The following is a 19279-nucleotide window of genomic DNA, read 5'->3' as shown; positions in this document are numbered from 1 at the left end:
AAAAGGTGATGCATTCTTCTTGCTCATGTCCCTTGCTGCCTTGCATGTCCTTGCTGGGACCTGTGCTGCAAGGAGGTGCAAGGTTTTTCAAATAGAGGCATGGGTCAGTGGGGTCCTGGTACAGGGCTCTGGGGGCATAGGGTGTTGCAGGACCCTGGTAATCCCCAGCACCCCATGCCTCTATGCTGGGACTCGCATTGACGCATGCTCCATGTGAAGTATAAGTTGGTGCAGGTCCTGACAAGGCAGCAGGGGAATTCCTGGCATCTTGTGCTTCCATGCTGGGATCCACTCTGGGTCCCACACAGACTTGAGCTTCATAAAGAGGCATGGGTCAGCATAGGTCCCAGCATGGATGCACGGGATGCTGAGAATTCCCTGGTTTCATGCCACCTTGGGCCTCCTTGCCAGGACCTGCACTGCTTAATGCCTCCTTGTGAAGCATGGTCAGTGTGGGACTTGACGCATGTCCTTGCAGGGAGGTATGAGGTGCTGGGGGTTCCCTGGGTCCCATGCCTTCTTGTTGGGACCTGCATGGGCTTTCTCCACTTATGGAGATGTGCCCTTGGAGATCCTGGGGTGAGTCTCCGTAAGTGGGGAACCCTGACTTTCCCTGTGTACAGAAAGGTGGTTCAACATTCCCTGATGTTCATCTCTAAGTGGGGGAAACTGGGCAGTTGGTTTGGGGCTAGAGGGACCCAGTCCCGCATGAGAATTACCAGGGTGTGCAGCATTGGGTCCCTCAGGTCCCTGGAGCACTTGCCTGGGTGGCTGGAGAGTGTGTGCAGCTCTGGGCTGCCTGCGCTTTTCTGCTACCAAGCATGTAGACCTCTGCTGCAATAAAGAAGCACTATCTTTTGTTGTGGCCACAGATATTGTACAACAAAGGGTAGGGTTGGCTACTTGCTCACCACTTGTGCTGCCATAAAAATGTAGGTGATGTCTGTTTCTACTTTCAGACACCCTTTGTCCCACTGAGGAACACCACTCATTAAAGGTTTGCCTGAGTACAGACTTAAGGGTTGGGCATTACAATAAAACTTCCATTACTTACACACATATCAGAAGATAATGATGTACAAGGAAATGTACATTATTTCTAATGGACAGACTGTTAAATAACAGGCAATGTTGCATTTTCCTGAGTGCACACAGGGTAAGCCAAGGCAGAGTTTGGCTCACAGTTAAGTGTAGTTTATCATAATCCTTTGCAAGCTAAATTGAACTCTGTTTTCCTTATTGAATAGTCTTCCCCTTCCACAGAACTTGCACACATAAGTGTGCCAAAAATTTGCATACAGAATTAATTCTGGATGCTTACACTGTTTCAGATAATTAAGGCATGTTTTTATTAAAACTCCTATCAAGAATTATATGGTTTTTAAAATCCCATTTAAAAACAATTGGGCAAATGTTACCTCTATCTGATTTAACCTTTTGTCACAAACTGACCATCAAAGAACCCCCCATTACTCTATCTAGTTTACATCATTCCTTTAGCTCAGCTCTAAAATTGATTTGATAGAGGCCAAATCTATACGCCAATATTACACCAGCTGACTGAAGTCATTTTAAAAAACAGTTTCATTAAGGAAATATAACCTGTTGTGTAAAACCCTTGAAGTAGTTTCTAGCTGGCTTACAAAAATAATTTTAGTTACTGCAGAGAGAGGAGATCAGCATTCAAAGTGTTTTCAGAAATGTATATAGGTAGTAGTCAGAAACTCATCTTGCAGGTGTTTTATTGCCAATTGCTGGTATTATTTTATCTATCTAATTCAGACATCTCTTTAATTAAGTCTCTGGTTTTTTTTCAGTATCCACCACTGTAGTACCTAATAATTTAATTAGAAGAGAGAATGCCCCCAGGACTGCACTAACTTCACTTCAGGTCAGACTGAAAGAAGACAGAAATATATCTAGCTATAATTTCAGAAATATCCGTTGGTAGGTGCTTCAGTAATTGTGTGCTTCAAGGACTGAACACCCAGCTTGGACACACAAGGTCTGGTGTTCAGTGGGAATGAGCACAGCTACTTAACACCTTGCTTTGTAGTAGCTGAATATCTAACAACTTCTTCCAAGACAACATGTTTAAAGGGTTCTTGTCCCCTGAACCACGATAAATAGAAATATAAACCATGATTGAAATGCATGGAAAAAACACATGCTTTGATAACAGAATGTTGCATTTGTAGCTGTCTCTTACTAGTCACTAAAATGAAGATAAGTACTCGCTGCATCATTTATTCACTCTAGTTGCATGAAAGCGCTTTGGGTCCAGCTGTTCAAGTAACTATCTTCTTACAAGGGAGAGTAAGATGGAAGAAACTTTTTGTCCTTGATATAAATGTGTTGGTGTCTTGAACAGAAGTTATTTCAGGGCAGAAATAACCCTCTAGGGTTCAGACATTTCTCATTGTTTGCTCTAAAATGGAATACTGTTTTGTCCTTTGGGTTTGATTTACATCGCTTCTCAGCCTCTTGAAGGCTCAGATCAAGTGTGTATCAGTTTTTCACACCTTGTAATGCTGGGCTAAATATTTAGCTTCTTTTCCAAAAAATGCTTTCTCTGTCCTTCGAATAGGAGAAAGTCCTATTTAATTGTACGACTCCTGTATCCAAGATAAAGGGCAAGTGCCCCTGCTCTATGCCTGGAACAACAAGTGATGTAGAAGAAATGCCCCCTAGCTGCCTCAGTCTCTCATTCTCCCTGTGTGTGCTGCGGCATTGATGAACATCAGGCATTAGATGCGACGCAAGCAACTTTGTTGTCTTAGTCTTACCAAATACCACCAATTCCTTCAGGATGCCTTGTTTTAATCTGTTTCCCAGCAGCCTAAATTGCTCCCATTCTCCCCAAAACACCCTTTCTACTTGCCAGAAGTTCTCCTGGTGCCGGGCAACACTTTTAATTACTGCAGGCTTTCCTATTCTGCTAACAACCTTCTCATCTCTCAGTCCCAGTCTATCCTAACCCTCCTCGCAACATCCAGCCAACTGTCTCAGGCTCTCCCATTCCACAATACATGGCCACTTGTCTCAGCTCTCCCACTCTTCCATATCCACCATTTTCTTTCAAGGCTTCCTAACTCACTTATTCCCAAGCTCCTGGTGTCTGTACACCATCCCCACGTATCGCATGAGCAATGATTTCTGCTTCCCCACCCTACTTGCCCTCAACCTGAGGCACCCTGAGCATAGTCACTGACTGTTACAGATAGCAAGTGCTCCCCGTGAAGCTACATGGGAATCAACAGCAGTTGATTGTAGTTGGAGAGAAGGGCCAGGAGCTTATGCAGTGACTGTGTACTAGTCACAAGGCAAAGTAGTACAAGTGCGCTCACCCGTTAATAACTTACTGCACTGCTTCTCCTTCCATGTTTCCAAAAGCCATCCTGACTTTTGAGCAGGATCGCAGGAGCAGCTCAGGTTCTGTGGAGCCTGGGGCCATGTGGCTATTTTAGGAGTTGTATACATGCCCTGACTTCTGTACAGGTGGCACAAGCCTTTGTGGGCCATGGTTTCTGTCCCTTCTTGGGAAGGGAAGCCTCAGACATGCCTGACTGCATACCTCCAGTATCACGACAATGGAGTTATCCACATAACATAGCTCCAGGACTTGGAAGGATATGCTGTATCGTAATGTCAGGGGGTACTTGAGCAAACATATGGGTGGGTTAAGTCAATGGAAGCACAGAAAATTGCATGTAAATCTACCCAAAGTGAGATGCCATGGTTTTTTCCATGTGCTTTTGATTGGCAGTATCTGAAATTGTGTTGGGAAAGGCTGATTTGTTAAAAAGCAATTACTGAATTGTAATTTCAGTTTTTAAAAACATTGACTTTCATCTGTGCAGGACACCTTCATATCTGCCTTCATATCTGTAACTAACTCTGCATTTAAAGGAAGACATTCGGTATAATATCCCCAAGAGGCTGGACTTATTTTAAATATATTCTTGAATGTTATACTTATTGTCCTACTCTTTAAATTTCTGTAATCAGTGAAACCTGTCTAGAATTAAGTAAGTATATTACTGAATACAGAATATAATTTATCATCCATTTGGATCCTATTTGTAATCAGTTGCTGTAAACTGTAGATGGCAATGGACAATGTTCAAAGTCTGACCTCCAAAAGACAATTAATCAAAGTATCAAATTGAAATTCAAAGGAAAATTTAACATTTGAGAGAACAGCCTCAATCAGCTTTCCTTATTACTATACTTTATGAGAAAAAGATATAAGTGGGGAATTTAACCCTTTGGAGACTGAGGACATCCAGAATGTGCCTTAAGAAATGGTAACGTTCTAAATGTCAAAGAATTTTGCTTCCAGAAATGAAAACCAAACAACAAAAAATGCTTGTTGTCTTTTAGTTTCCAACCTTTCTGTTCTTGTTGTTCTTCACCCAGCCAATCTAGGGATATCACTGAAGTGACCAACTTGTTGATTTGGAGCAATGTTGTAACTTTTTGACCATTCAAAAATTTTCTTTTCTGTGCTGTCTTTACTCTCCCTTTATAAATTGTTATCCATCTTTTATGCCATTTATTTTGGAATCATCTGAAAATGTTTTGACTAGTAAGATAACCCAATAAGTTCTTTGATACTAGAGTATCTAGTAGATGGCTGTTTGTATCTGTAGTGCTTATTTTTGAGGGGATAAAAAGAATATAGTAAAGCTTTGATAAAAATCCAAGATCCCTTGCAAATACCAAGCTAGATCCCAAGGATATACAGAGGGAAATTTGCTGTAATGCAGATAGTAAGCACAAGGCTCACATATCACTTAAATGTAACGTATGCACTATTTTGAGGGCATAAAGGAGATGTAAGTGGCATACTTGCCTTGTATTGGCTTCCTACACAGAAATACGTTTCGTCCTAATATGGCTTTATGGTATATGTGTAGATTTAGCAAGGTATAAATACCGCACATTTTATAATAGAAAACAACATATTTGAAAAAATTCTGCTTTGCCTTGTGTTACTTTCCACAATGTATGAGTAGGTATTTGTGTTACCTTTGCAAAAGTCAGTGACTACATCACAGATATCACTGATCCTGAGTCTGATTCACTTACCTGGTTTCACCATGGTGAATACAAGCAATCTCTTAATTTTTAATTCTGTACCTCATGGGATATGTTAATCAATGACTGTATATGTGTTCTTTATATAAAGGCACTTGTTTAAACTTTTAACTGCACAGCTCAGCAAATTCTGTCAGGCTGAAAAACCATATTGTTTTTACTCTGATGAAAAATATGCACATGTATTGTTTCAGTGATTTTTTTTTTAACTAGTGTTCATTTGAATAGAGCATAGGATCCTTTCATTTGTGATGATCCTGAGAGGGAAGTTTCTGTCTGTTGAAGCCAGTACTGGGAACAGAGAAATCTTTTCCATTTTCTGAATTAAACCTTTTTCACCTGTCCCAGTCATAGCTGGACCCTGGGCTGGATTATGTCCCAGTCACAGCTGGACCCTGGGCTGGATTATTTTTCTTTCTTTATAAACACTGCCTTATGGAATAATAGATTTAAGAGCTATCCATTAACTTGGATAGAAATAGGCTGTCCAAACTCCTTGTACATCTTTATAAATCCCAGCCATAATATCTGGCAGTGTAAATGAATATTTAGAAGTTTTGTCTAAAGTAAGGACCCTGTGTCTGCACTCTTAATATGTTTTCTGAATTACCTATTTATTTTATAAGTATGGATCATGAATGGGTGGGAAATAAAAACAATAATGGACTTTGAAGTGGGTAAATTCAGTGCATGATGTATACTTTCTAAGACTCAGGCCGTAAGCATAGCTGAAAGCTGTCAGATTCAGAGCCTGGTTAATATTGGCTCCAAAGTTGTCTGCTGCATCTTTTCTTATCTGTGGCTGACATTTATAACTTTGCACAGTGCAGTTCCATTAAACTACATTTATTATAGTGAGAGTAATTACTTAGAAAGTCCAGTCCTAAAATTACCAAGGACCCCTAACACAAGGTTACTGAGTTCTTGTCAGATGCTTAGTTACCCTATGGGACCAGGCTGATAAAATCAACTCCTGCTTACAGTTGTGGAATTTTTAAATTAAAGTTAGAATGTTATAAAAGAATGGTCTCTACACAGAAGAAAATGAGCCTTCAGAAATGTGTTTGAAAATGTAGTCCAAAGGGCTTTTATATGTACTCCGGAAGTGTCTCTATCATCTGAATTTTAACAGTCTTAGTTCCACAGCCTGTCTGCATATAGACTGTCTGTCACCTGCCACAAGGAACTTCTGTGTTGCACATACCCAGCAGACGCAAAATAGAGCCATAACTCCTGCAAACAACATGCAATATGTTTTTCTAGTGTAACATGAAATCAAAGGGTGATGAAATTACTTCACTTACTATGAAAATATTTCCATGATTGTGACTTCACTGTCATAGTCACAGGGCTTACTGTGCCCTGTGAAATTGGTATGGAGATTAAAAGAGAATATAGTCAATCACTTTAAAACTTCCATTCATTTAACAAATGTGCTTTTTATGTGTGATCTTAAGATGTTCTTTGGAACTAAAATCACTCTTAGTTTTGCACACTGTACTATCCAGTACAGTCCCAGCAATGTTCTGATCATCCAAATCTTTCTTAGAAAGATGTAATCAGATCACGAGTGGTTGGAAATTATCACATTACAAAGAGTTTTTTTAAGCAAACCAGCTGCTGATATGTATTTGTAGGGCTTCCCGAACATAACTGTGTTAAAAAATCTTGTACAGCAAAGTGTGCAGTGGGTTTAAGTACTGTGTAGTAATTCTGTAGTTCTGGCTTAGTGTTGAATGCTAAAATAGAAATCCTATAATCCGAACAGAAGCATTTTGGGATTTCTCTGTACGCTTGCTAAAAAGCTCTATTTTAAATAATTAAATTATAATTATGTAATTTAAAGGACCATTTTGGGTCTTTTTACTGAGCAGTGCTGCTGCTTGTTACAGAAACCTTTTTAAGAGGGAAGGCATGTTATTTTCATGACACTATAGTTAGCAGTGTTCTTTCAGTCCAGTGGTCTGGATTGGAAAGCAGAGTGTTTTATAGATGGCATTCCAAAGAATTACAGCTGAAAGGAACTGGACAGGAGCAATTTTAACACTGACTGTAGAGTACTATGGAGAAGGGTGAGGTTGCCCTATCTGGCTTAATTTATATGTGAATGTACATGTCAAAAAATCAAAACACCTTCTCTGTTTTACCGTATGGGTTATTGAAAGGAAAAATAATTTGGTAAACAAGCCCAAGTGAGACATAGGACTTAACTGGATGCTGCTGTAAAGTCTAATAATATATATTTTTTTCTTTTGCAGGCCTATACAATTCAGGGACAATATGCTATTCCACACCCGGATGTGAGTTTTACCCTAATTTTTCTTATATCCATTCTACTCTTCTATGTCACCTGCATGCTTCTGTTAATTACTACTAATATTAATATTACACAATAATATTAATACTGTATTCTCAAAGTAACTGACCATGTGTAGTATCTGTAATACCTTGAATAGCCTTTAACCTATTAGCACTAAACTTTATTAATATTGAGGACTTGGCCTGATGCTAAATTACTGTATTGTTCAGTGCTATCCCTTTACTAAGATATACATTCTATATGCATTTTGTGCCTTAGAGAATGGTCAAAATAATTTTTCACCTCTACTGCCTCATCTTCATTAAATGTTGATAATCAAATGCATACAATGACTTATCTAGGTGCTAATGTGAAAGGGCAGATGTATTTGAAAACTTAGGGTATTATGGCTGTCTCAGAAACTTTGCTTTCAGAGCTGTGCCCTCCTATAAGTTTGTCATTAAATATGTTCTCAGTCTTACTGGAAAGGAAGTCTGTATGTCTGATGATGCTGAATTCTTCCCATTTTTCAAAACAAAATAGTTCAATAGCTTAAGCACAGACTATAAAATGCTAAGTTTGGTGAATGGGAACAAACATCTTATTTGGCATAACATAGAGGTGAGACCCCAAAAGTTGTCTAGCAATGAGTCAGCCAGCAAAGCTTTCTGTTGTGCGTGAGTTATCAGTAGAAAAGGATATAGGTAATTATAGCTTATTCTTGCTACTTTCTGGTGTTTCTGGTGATCTCAGTATTAGTCTGGTGGGGAACCGGAGTGAAGAAAAGGAGAAGAAAGGACTGCTGTTTCTTAGTTAAATAATTTTTTTTCTTGTTGCCTATTTCTAGTGATATAAACCTGGGTACAGGTGGCAAGGGGCACATCCCCTTTGCAACCTTCACCAGTATGCCTCTTTGGCAGCTTCTTTAGTGTTTTCCCCCTGAAGAAAATTAGGATCAGTACATGAAATCCCATGTATAGCTACAACCTCCACAAACAAACCAGTCCACAGCCTCAGGGGATTGCCTGGCCTACCTGTTTGCTTCAGTTCCTTAAGGATGTGAATGAAGAAGCATGAGAAGCCCACTTCTCACAGTAGCATCAATCTGCACTATACTACAATGAATTAGGTTAAGTACACTACCATTTCTTCAAAACTTGAGGGGGTGTGCTTGCAGTTCCCAAGACTCCTAGCTGAATTTGAAGACTGAAGCGGGTGAGACAGGTGCTTTGAACTCCAGATCTGTATTTCTATGAGTTGTATCTTAAAGTGTGTTGTATAGGAAGCCAAACTTAGGCTCTAAGATGTCTCTGGCATGAGAGAATTTCATAGAGAACAGCCTGTGAAAGGAAGAATCCCTATCTTCCATGGACTTCATGATTGGCAGAAGCATGTGAAACACATTGTTAAGTAAGACCCAAGAGAGGTCATCTCTGAGATAACAGTGATCTAAACCACTGAGGATTTTGTAGTTATAATCAACGTCTAGAATTTCACCTGGAAGTGAATTGCCAATTACGGCAGTGGACAGAGTGCAAGTATAATAGTATTTTCTCTTTATTCTGGCCTAGCCAGTGATCAGTAGCATTATCTTATACTAGCTGAAGTTTGCTGAAGGTTACCTTTTTTGGGTTAACCCCAGGTACACCAGGCTATAGTTTATTGTTGAAGTAAGAAAGATGGACAAAACTGGTCAAGTGAAAAGAAGCAGCCTCTTTGCCATCCTGAAATGAAAGGAAGCACTTCTGCTATACTATTCTCCGTGAGTCCATGAGTGGGAAAGAATCTAGTGAGATCTCAGGCTTGAGGCCCACTCTTACCATTGACATCCCAATTTAGATGGGTTATTTAAACTAGTTAGCTTTCCCCCATGGCCCAAACTTTAGTTGAGGAAGCCAGGAAATTATCTAATGTAGATTCAAAGAAGAGGAGATGCAGACCTGTGTGTCCTCGGCCTCTTGGTTATGCATTAGTTCATAGCTCCTTGTGACTTTCTCTGGTGGCTTTACATGGACATTGAACAAGGGGAAAGATGGAATTGACCCTCATGGAATGCCATGGCTAACCCCATTGATAAGAAGAAGCAATTTCATAATACAACCCTTTGAATTCTATCTTAAATTGAGTGGAACCACTTTAACGACTTTGTCCAGCCCTTCCAAGACAAATTGGCAACCCTTTGTTGTCAGTAGCATCTAAATCATTGACAGGATCTAGGCATACTAGCACAAATAACTGACTTTTGTTCTTATCCTGAAGAGGCTGCTCACTACCACAGCTTTTTCAGAAGAGAAGAGTGGCAGACTTTTGATGATTATCATAGGTTTTACAATTGAAAGATGAGCCAGCTAATAGTATGTTTGAGAGCTGGGCAAATAGGTACTCTTTTAGAGCCACATTAGAGTTTGCCCCTAAAGACACAGGCATTCACCACTGGATTCCACTAGTCAGAGAAAATGGGACTGGGTTGGCAATGCATGAAGATACATTTACCAGTTCTCACTTTGTAGTTCCAGAGAATATCCTTCATACCTAACCAGTGTTGTCTGGGAAGCAAATTGATTGCTCTCAGCAGTGAGAAACAGTCCATTTTGCAGGCTAGCAAAGGCAGTTTGATTTATTCCCAAAGCTCACTATCTAGGAGCATTCCAATGGCCAGGGCATGGCAGGTGCTGAAGTAGAAGACATGAACAATTGCACCAGCTTAATAGTGTTTTATGAAACATTTAGTTATTTTTAGAATCTCTGGAAAATGTCACAATTTTCACATTTTCTTTTTAAAGAAAAAGGCCCTTGAAAATCCAGGTTTTTTTGTTGGAGGTGGGGGACAGGTAAATAAAAAAATGAATGTTTGGGTTTTTTCACCCTTCCCACTTCCTCTCCAGTTCTTTGTTTTCCCTCTTATTTCACTGGAGAAAATGGTGGAGGACACAGGAAATGGAAAAAGCTAAAAAATGAAATAGTTTCAGAGACTGAAAATTTCTTTTTTGTAGAAAATTCAGGAAAAATGTAAAAGATTACAGAAATTACCCACCAGGTTTTTAATTTTAAGTAAATCTTACTTTTTGTCAAATGTATAAATCAAATAATATTTTGAACTCGCTTTTGTAGCTACAGATCTAGATATACTAGATATAGACATTGAAAAATATGTAGTTATAATATTTCACTTCCTTATCTATGCTCTGTTTGCTAGTCTGGAAGTAGGACCAAAGAGGCTACATTGATTTCAGAGAGCTGCTTCTCTGAGCTGGTCTATGCCAATTTTAGGATTGGGGAAAGACCTTGTCCTCTTAAAGTGATGATTAAGCCACAATACAGGCATATTCATTTTACCTATGCCTGCCAAACTGTTGTTGTCAGGGACTGGATCCAGTGAGTTTGTATTTCATGTACAAGGTCAGAAATGTCTGGGATAAATCTCTGAGGGTCATAAATGACTGATCCTAATGAAATAATGGTTATATCATACTTATGTTATAATCCATCTGCAAGTGAATTGTGAGGGCCACATCATCTTATGCTGTGCTCTTGTCGGATTTCGTAACCTCCGAAGATTGGCCATGATGAGTGCTTGGATGTAAAACTTCCAGATAAGTGGTGCCCCTTCGAGCTATAGCAAATAATACGGCGACTCAGGATATGAAACTCTCCCTCATGAGGTAGTACCAAGGTAGTGCTTCATTACAGTTCTGGGGACCAGGACTGTTTTTTCTATAGAGTGCAATAATTTTTGCGCAGTGCTTTGACAATTGCAGAAATGTTGGGTAGATGTCTGGTAGAATGGAGCTGTTCTGGTATTTATTTGCCTTATTCTCCTAATACCCCTGTTTAAACACTAAAAAATATAGGCCAAATATAGTACTTGGTTGAGAAAGGAAAGGAATATGGAGATTTGTATCTTTTGGGGGCATTCCAAGGGATTTTATATTTACAGACTAATATGTGCCATATTTTGGAAGAAGGGCTGTGTATAGAAGGCCGTGATGTGACAGATGTCTGATCTGGTGTGGGTAGGGTTGCCACCTTTTACACCAGGGGTGCACAACTCAAGTGTGTACCTGGGCTAGAGGTGATGATGGCCAAAGCTAGGAGGGCTGAACCTAGTGCCGTGCAAAGCGCAGCGCTCCAAATTATTACCGGGGAATTTAAAGTGCTGCACAGTGCATGGTGCACCAACATTTTTGCCATAGCTTTGAGAGGAGGAAGGGGCAAGAGAAATTGGAAAAGAGGGCAAGAGAGAGAGAGCGCGTATTGGGGTACCCATGTATCCCCTGCCTGTGTCTCACATACCCCCAGGGGTACACGTACCACAGGTTGAGAAACTATGGCTTAATAGATTTGTAGTTGCTCAGACTTTACTGCATAGCTAATTAGGCAACTCCACAGTAAACGTCTCATGTAGATGCACCCTTTGTGTACCCAGCTAGTGCTTATTGACTTCTGGCATTGATTGAATACCAAATTGTCCTTTTGTTTGATAACAGCTTTGATACACTCTCCCGTTGGAGTAGATTCATTACAAATGAAAAAAAGTCTTTTATTTGATAGATATTCATTTCACATGGGTTTTTGTGCAGTTTCTACTATCCATATTGTAAAGACTAATGTCTTTGCAATTTTTAGCCATTCATGCTAAAATTCACATTTGTTAACTGTTTATATTTATTTTGGAGTGAACCTGGTCATTAAAAGAATATCTTTTTTTTGAAGAAGAAAATATATAAATAAACTGCTTCATATTACAGTAAAATACTTAGAAATAGAAGAAATACAAATTTATCTTTAAAAAAATGCCAAGAAGTAAAACCAAAAGCATACTTTACTACAATGAGAAGGTGGAGATTTCAATTGCATAGATGTTAGAAGGCCAAATATAAATTGGCATAATTCCAGTGGGCTAAGGCTCTGGCTCAGAAAAGCCGGAGTTAAGGTTTTCTGGGAATTCTCATATCTGTCCCCTTGCATGTGCGCGTCACATCTTTTATACCATCACCATACAATCCTAGGGGATGTGACCTTCTGAACTGGTCATCCCATCCCTGTGATATTGGCTTGCAGTGCATTACACTATTTATATAACAGATGCCATTAAGAAACCAGCATATAACACAATTAACTCTCAGTTAAACAGAGGGATAAATTACAGAAATCTCTTCATAACCAGTAGATGGTAACTGTTGGCGATTGTGGAAATGCTGGAGTTTTCAACACCATTGTGAAAGGAGTTTGACACCCAGCTGTCAGTAACTTTTAGTGAGGTTCAGGCTCCTAACTTTCTTACGTCCCTCTGAAAATCTTAGACTTAATAGCCACCATTGCATGTTGTATGACTTTGTATTGAAAGTCTCTAGTGTGAATCTCATGTTGTTAAAGAATCACTATGGTCAGATTGATCTGGAAAAATCTTTATTTCTTCATTCTGCCTTCCCTAAAGAAGGTGTGTGTCTTATTTGGGGGCATGTGGTATGTGAGAAAATATGGGGACTTACAAACACAAACCATAGGTGTCACAAATCCGCAGCTCCTACAACATTCATGCAAACCACTAACAGTGGCATTTAATATAGCTAAGGCAATTTTTAGAGGTGCTATATTTATCTAGTGTAACAGCGCAATGTAAGTCATAATTTTTCAGTGTACACATTTTAGACAGTTTGGCATAATATTTCCTATTTTTTTTGCTTCATACATTTCAATTTCTCTCTTGCGTAGACTGTAAATAAAAAAAAATGATGTATTCTTTTTTAGTCAGACAAATTTACTCTTTCTTCTAATTTTCCTTCTTAAAAAATCCCAGCATTAATTTGTACTGTGTTGCTTCTTGGTATGCTACTTCTCTTTCTTACAGGAATAAAACATGTTATGGTATGCTGTACTGTAGGAATATTTATTTGCTGGTCAGTGTTAGAAAAAGAATATTGGGTTCTGGTTCATTATACTTTGGCTTTATTTTGAAAAATGTGGTGAGACTTCATTTGTTGCCTGGAAGAAGACTGCACACTTTGGCTGTATAATTCTCTCTCTTGCAAAGTTCTGTTCATTAAAACAGTGTTGAACAATTGAATTAATAGAATATGACGGAAAATGTTCTATGTTTGTCTTCTACAACAGATATTTGTATATTTGAACCTCTTCTTTTTTAGAAACTCCTAAACAAAATAATAGTTCTGGAAATCTGAAAGTAAGCTAAAGGAATGAAAATTAATTCAAGTACTTGGGATAAAATCTTAAATTATTTTTCTAATTTTTCATTCAGCTAAATCTCTCACTCAAGTCAATGGGAGCTTTGGCTCTTAGGACAAGTTTATTCCTGTGTGTTTATCTGTGGGTTGAGAGATGTTAACATCTAGACAAGTTTTCATTTGAAATCTGCAGTGGGAGAAGGGAAGGCAGCGAGCAGTGATGAGGAATCTCATGAGTATTTGGGTGAGAAACAGTCATATGAAGAGCATAGGAAATTGTGCAGTTTGATGGAACCTAATATTGTATGTGTTGAGCCATGTACCACTTTGCCAATTGTTCATTAGTAAGGCATACACAGAAATTTTGTTGATGGCTACCATTATTCTGCACAACTGCTTACTGATAAAAACTAGTGTTCTCCAGTCATGGCAACTCTGTACCTAATATATGTCTGAATAAATGCTACATCCTAGAACTTTTATAGCTCCCTCCAGCCCATCAGGGTACACAAATTAGACGTACCAGATATGTTTTAGACAGTTGAGGCATTGGTTTTAGCAACTTTAACCTAATGCCTCAGTATGAAGTCCCTGTTCTTTTTGAGGTTTTTTTCATGTTATGGTATGCATTTGTTAAATGTCTGTTTTAAGAATATTTCTGTTTTAAGACTATTTCTTAAAATAATCTATTTCAGGAATAAAAGAAACAGAAAAGAGTTCATTATTTCCCTCTGCCCCAAATGGCTATAATGTCCATAGTCCCTGAAGTCATTCCTTTGGATGAAACAGTGTTCCTTCATGGATATATAAGGACTGTCCAGATAAAAAGCAGTCCTACTGAGTGGTTTGAGCTTCCCAACTTATTTATTTCAGCTTCCATTTCTCAACCCCAGTAGCAGTAAGTGGGACTCTGAACATGTGAGCTAAGAATGCTGGGAGAAGCTAGTCTGGCAATGGCAGTAGTGAGGAAGTGGATCTTGTAAGGTACTTCACAGCAACTGTCCTTAGCCGTTTGGGATCACAGTGAGTGTTCAGCATATAGACACTAATTGTAAAAGAAAAAAATGTAATTGCTACAGAATCACTGAAAATTGTATTTTTAACTTTGAAACAAGCCTAAGAAAGCATTTTGGTTTTCATTTACGTGTGAGGAAGGAAAATTCTTCTTTTCATAATTATATTCTTTTTATTTAACTTTGTGTTGCCATGCCTAGGAGAATAAGTTTGTCGACCTTGTTTTCCATGTTGTTTAGATGGAATCCTGTTGTGTGTGATACTAAGGTTTATTCTTATTTTGATACGTAGGGATTTGTACACAAAACTCCTTGTATATGAAATGACACTCCTCCCCTAGATCAGTGCAACCTTGAAGAGATGTTTAGTAAGTGGTGCTTTCGGTGCTTTATGATTAGGTAGAATAGCTGATGGAAACTCCGACTTGTGGAATTTTCAAATTTGACCTTCTCTTTTCTGCCAGTTTGTTTTAAAAAGTTGCCAAAGTTTGCATGCCAAGTGCTGCTAATGTTTTGCCTGCCAACTCCCTGGTAGCTGACAGAAATATACCATTTCTAAGATTCCCTTTCCACCTCCCTACTTGTTTTCTTCAGCTTCCCAACTCTTCCGCCGTCAGTGCTTCACCCTTACCATTGCTGATATCAGACTTCCCTGCACGCCCTCCCTCAGATGTGCTGCAGGAGTAAGGAGTTTTTTCAAATGTTATTTCACTTAAAAATTAAAATAACTCCCTCCCTATGCCTCGTAGGGGGGCTGGATTAATTGGACTATCAGGTTTTTTTCCATTTCTGATTTCTATGATTCTGTAAACCTTTAAGGCCACCAAAGCACTGTAAGGTCTCGGAGGGGCACGTGAGACATGATGTTTCCTCCTCTATACACAGCAAAATCTTGAAAGTGGCCTTAGTAGGATGGAAATTTCTACCTCATTAATTCTGAATTTGGAACAATGGAAGCGATTGAGCACAAAATGTATTCCAATAGCATTCTTCTCTGTGAGATCTGTTTATGAAGGGGCCATGAAAAGACTCCGAGCACAACAAGGGATATGCAGGATCTGAAATACTTACCTGTGTTGGCTGAAGCCCATATTTTGCCAAGCTGCTAGATAGCTTGTATTAAAATAATTTTTAAAAAGCCTACTTTAAGGCCTACAGTTGGTTTGCCTGCCAGATAAATTTCCCTCAAAATGTACTGTGTACAAGTAAAGTGAAGGTCATATCCATTGGGTAATGAAATGGAATGCTCAGTCATTGCATGGTTCTTATAGTTATTCCAGGAACATAAAAAGATTTCTTAAATATTGGAATTTGACCTTCCTGGACCTGGCAGCAGACTGGACACAGCTCAGATATTTTACATCTATTCTAAACTCGTAGTAGTCAGTTGTAGTGAGTTAGAAAGCCTGAGAAGCCAAGATGCAACTGGAACTAATTTGCATTGGCACCTTCACACCAGCATTAATATCTTCCTGTTCTGCCAGCACTGGCCATGCTATTTGTGTGCCTGTGGGATCAGAAGAGATCTGTAGTGATGGAGTTAAGTAATTTCAGTTAGAGACAGAGATCAAAATTGGGCTTGCTGCTGGTATTGTACTTCAGACCCTGATCAAGCACTTCTGCTAAAGATTTGGGCTTACTGTATTTACCCAGGCCAAGTCCTTCTGTTAACGTTGTGTTTGCCATGTCTTAACATGGCTTCCTGTTTTTTTTTATTATAATTTCGTTCTTAATTTTTTTGGTGTGACTTGTTGTACTCTATAACAATAACCTTCTTAGTTCTAATGTCCCTCCTACCCCCTCAGCAGTTGACCAAGCTCCACCAGTTGGCTATGCAGCAAACCCCTTTTACTCCCCTTGGACAGACCACCCCCGCTTTCCCTGGTACGTACCCAGATGCCCTTTACAGATTTCCTTCTCTTCTTACCTGTAGAGTTTCTCTCTCTTTCTAAACTTGTTTTATTTAATGGAAATAAATAGGACAAGTAAATGGAAGTTGCAAATGTCATTGCTGAAAAGTTAACTAAGAGACTAGTTTAATGTTTCCGTTTTTTCTTATAGTCCAGTTCTTTGTGTTAACAGTGCTTGTCCCACCTACCTGCTCTTGAGAAGCCATTTTATCAGCTTCCTGCTTGGCGAGCTATTTAAGCAGAAGTGACTCAAATTTGATACAAAACCCAATTCTCCTTGGCCCTTTCTAGCACAGAGGAGTTGTTATTCATGACCACATGCTGATATTATTATTCATTGCGAGACATCCATACATTTTGACAATGCTTTATTCGTTAAGCTTTGTCTGAAGATTGAAAGCCAGCAAAGGCTTTGTAAATTCCTTTCAGTTCTTCCTGTCTATCGCTGTCTGGGATGTTCTTTTCATAAGCACAAAAAAGTGTTAGAATATTGATGTAAGAGTACTACTATATATGAACTAGACTGTGCTTCATGAAACGTGGTGGGGATTAAGTGTGGTTCTTGGGAGATATCTCTCTGTAGAAGTGTGTTAAAAACAAAGACAATCAGACTTGTAGCTAGTACTGTTTGTCTCAAACTTTATTGACAAAACAAATATTGCAGTGTAAATTTTTCACTGTAGATAAGGGTGGCAGATATAGTGGAGGGAATTAGAATACTTACATTAACTTCATTTCACTCAATGGTCAAAAGTGCCAGTTGGTTGCTGCCATTTTGTCCATCATATTTTGAGCTTCCTAGTTGAAGTGACATTGCTTATCTCCTTGAAGGCAAAAGCATTAAAACTCTTTCTTCTTTGCTCTTCAGGAGAAAAGCTGCCCTTACATTCCTCCGAAGAAGCTCAAAATCTGATGGGCCAATCATCAGGTAAAACAAAAGCTCCAGGGAAATAAGTAGACTTCTGTTGTGAAATTTTGCTTGAATAGGACCCTGTCGTTGTAATCATAGATAACGTATCATTTTGTTTGTCAAGACAATATGACGTCCAGTAGGCAAGAGAAGGTTAGCTAGCTTTTTCTTTGTACATGTCAAAAGGAAGAAAAAAATTGCCCATACTGTACTGCATTTTGATATTTTTTTAAGTATTCTCTTGATACGTTTGTATAACTATTGTTCATGCCAATGGAAATTATGCATTGATAAAGAAGACAAGAGAATTATGATCCATAATACTGGATTCATTTTTTATAAAATTCTACTTGAGACAATAGAAAAATTCCTGTGGAACCATGGTATCACAGTATGACTTTGGTGATATAACTTTTTTAGTTCATCCAGAGTGAGGTAGCTTCCTAAATTACACAGTACATTAATGTGTCCAAGTACAATTGTAAGTTTTTGATAAATGCCTATTTCAAATCTTTTGCACTGACAATTTCATGTATACTTATATATACTAGCTCTCTTTTATAATTTATTTTGTATATATTTGAAACAGTTAAAAGAAATTTTCTTAGCATTTGAGAATAATTGAGAGAGGAAATTAAGAACTCTAAAATATTTTTGGCATTTACATGACTTAGAATGCTTTTAATTTAAACAATACCTTTCTTCACATTACAGTTAGGATGCTGAACAACTGCACGTCCAGTCAACTGCTCATTTTTTCTGCAGTGCAGTTTCTTTCCTTCTCTTAAAGTTCCTGCTCCTTTTTAACCAGGAAATCTCTTGCTATTTATGAAAACTTGAAAAAATACCTCTTTAAATTCCCTTACATGTTAGCACAGTACTTTAAAAAGTAATTGCTGTTTATGGGCAAACGTACCTTTTAACCCCTTCATAATGGGAGGACAGTTGCTGCACAGGAGTGGGCATCTGGTGTTATGCTGTCACTGTAACTGCTGCATACTTCTGTAGTGATCCACTGCTGTAAATTCAGCTCCCAATACAACAGTTAAAATTACAAAAGCTTTGCTACACTTTTATTGTCACAGGAGAATGCAGAGATAACAGTTACATCATAGGTAGCGATCAATCAATAAACAGTACGTTTTCACAACCACACAGAGGCCAGTCCTACTTAGTGTGGTAGTCTGGCATTCAACTGTATCTCCTAATATGGCCTAGTAATAAAGTATTTCAGGAAAAAAAAAAAAGAATTCCTCATACCACTAGGAAAAAACCCCATATAAGGACATGTCTGGTTGGTGGATGGATATGTATTAGAGCAAACTACTTTGAGCAGAGAGAGTTAGTTAGCCTTGCTTCCCCCACTCCCCCCATGCAACCTCTGCTACCTGGTATTCTCTCCTGCTGCTGTTGCTGTTCCCAGATGATGGAGGCAAGGAGGGAAAGCAAGGCTGCCCTGCAGGGAGCAGTTGTGCAGGGACAGTGGCAGTGGTGCACAGATTTCTCCTGCCAGCACAGGCCATGGAGGGAAGTGTGGAAAGAAAGCAGGGAGCAGAGACTGGAAGGTGGAATCTGCATACTGCCACTGGTGTTGCTGGTAGAGCCCAGCACGCTATGCACCTGCTCCTCACAGCCACCAGCTGAAGCAGAACAGGAGTGTCTCTGGCCTCTCCCTCCCCTTCCACAGATACCTACCCCCCCTCCCATTCACTGTGGATTTGCTGCTCTCTGCCTGGCTTTCTGGTGGCTACTGCTGACCTGGAGGCTCCAGCCATGCCTCGCGTCCATCCTGGAGGGCTGAGGGACAGTGGGCCACACCCCTTGAGGAAATCCTGTATCCACCCATGTGGACATGTAAGCTT

At 39.1% G+C, this 19279-nt stretch overlaps 1 protein-coding gene across 33 annotated transcripts in view; it reads left to right on the top strand.

The window, feature by feature from the left end:
- PCBP3 (poly(rC) binding protein 3) overlaps window positions 1-19279 on the top strand; it is a 138748-nt gene that overhangs the window by 71290 nt on the left and 48179 nt on the right. For 16 of the 33 annotated variants that reach the window (XM_019554424.1, XM_019554423.1, XM_019554430.1 and 13 more), the window contains 3 exons: window positions 7359-7400; window positions 16403-16481; window positions 17376-17435. In XM_019554424.1, coding sequence (XP_019409969.1) covers window positions 7359-7400; window positions 16403-16481; window positions 17376-17435 — 181 coding nt within the window. The remainder of the gene's footprint in view (window positions 1-7358; window positions 7401-16402; window positions 16482-17375; window positions 17436-19279) is intronic. The other 17 variants (XM_019554431.1, XM_019554421.1, XM_019554426.1 and 14 more) reach the window with 4 other exon arrangements.

Source organism: Crocodylus porosus, unplaced genomic scaffold (assembly GCF_001723895.1).
Source record: "Crocodylus porosus isolate Cpor-Errol unplaced genomic scaffold, CroPor_comp1, whole genome shotgun sequence".
Lineage (NCBI taxonomy): Eukaryota > Metazoa > Chordata > Crocodylia > Crocodylidae > Crocodylus > Crocodylus porosus.
Note: the sequence above shows the minus strand (reverse complement) of the source record. Positions and strands in the feature narration are given on the sequence as shown.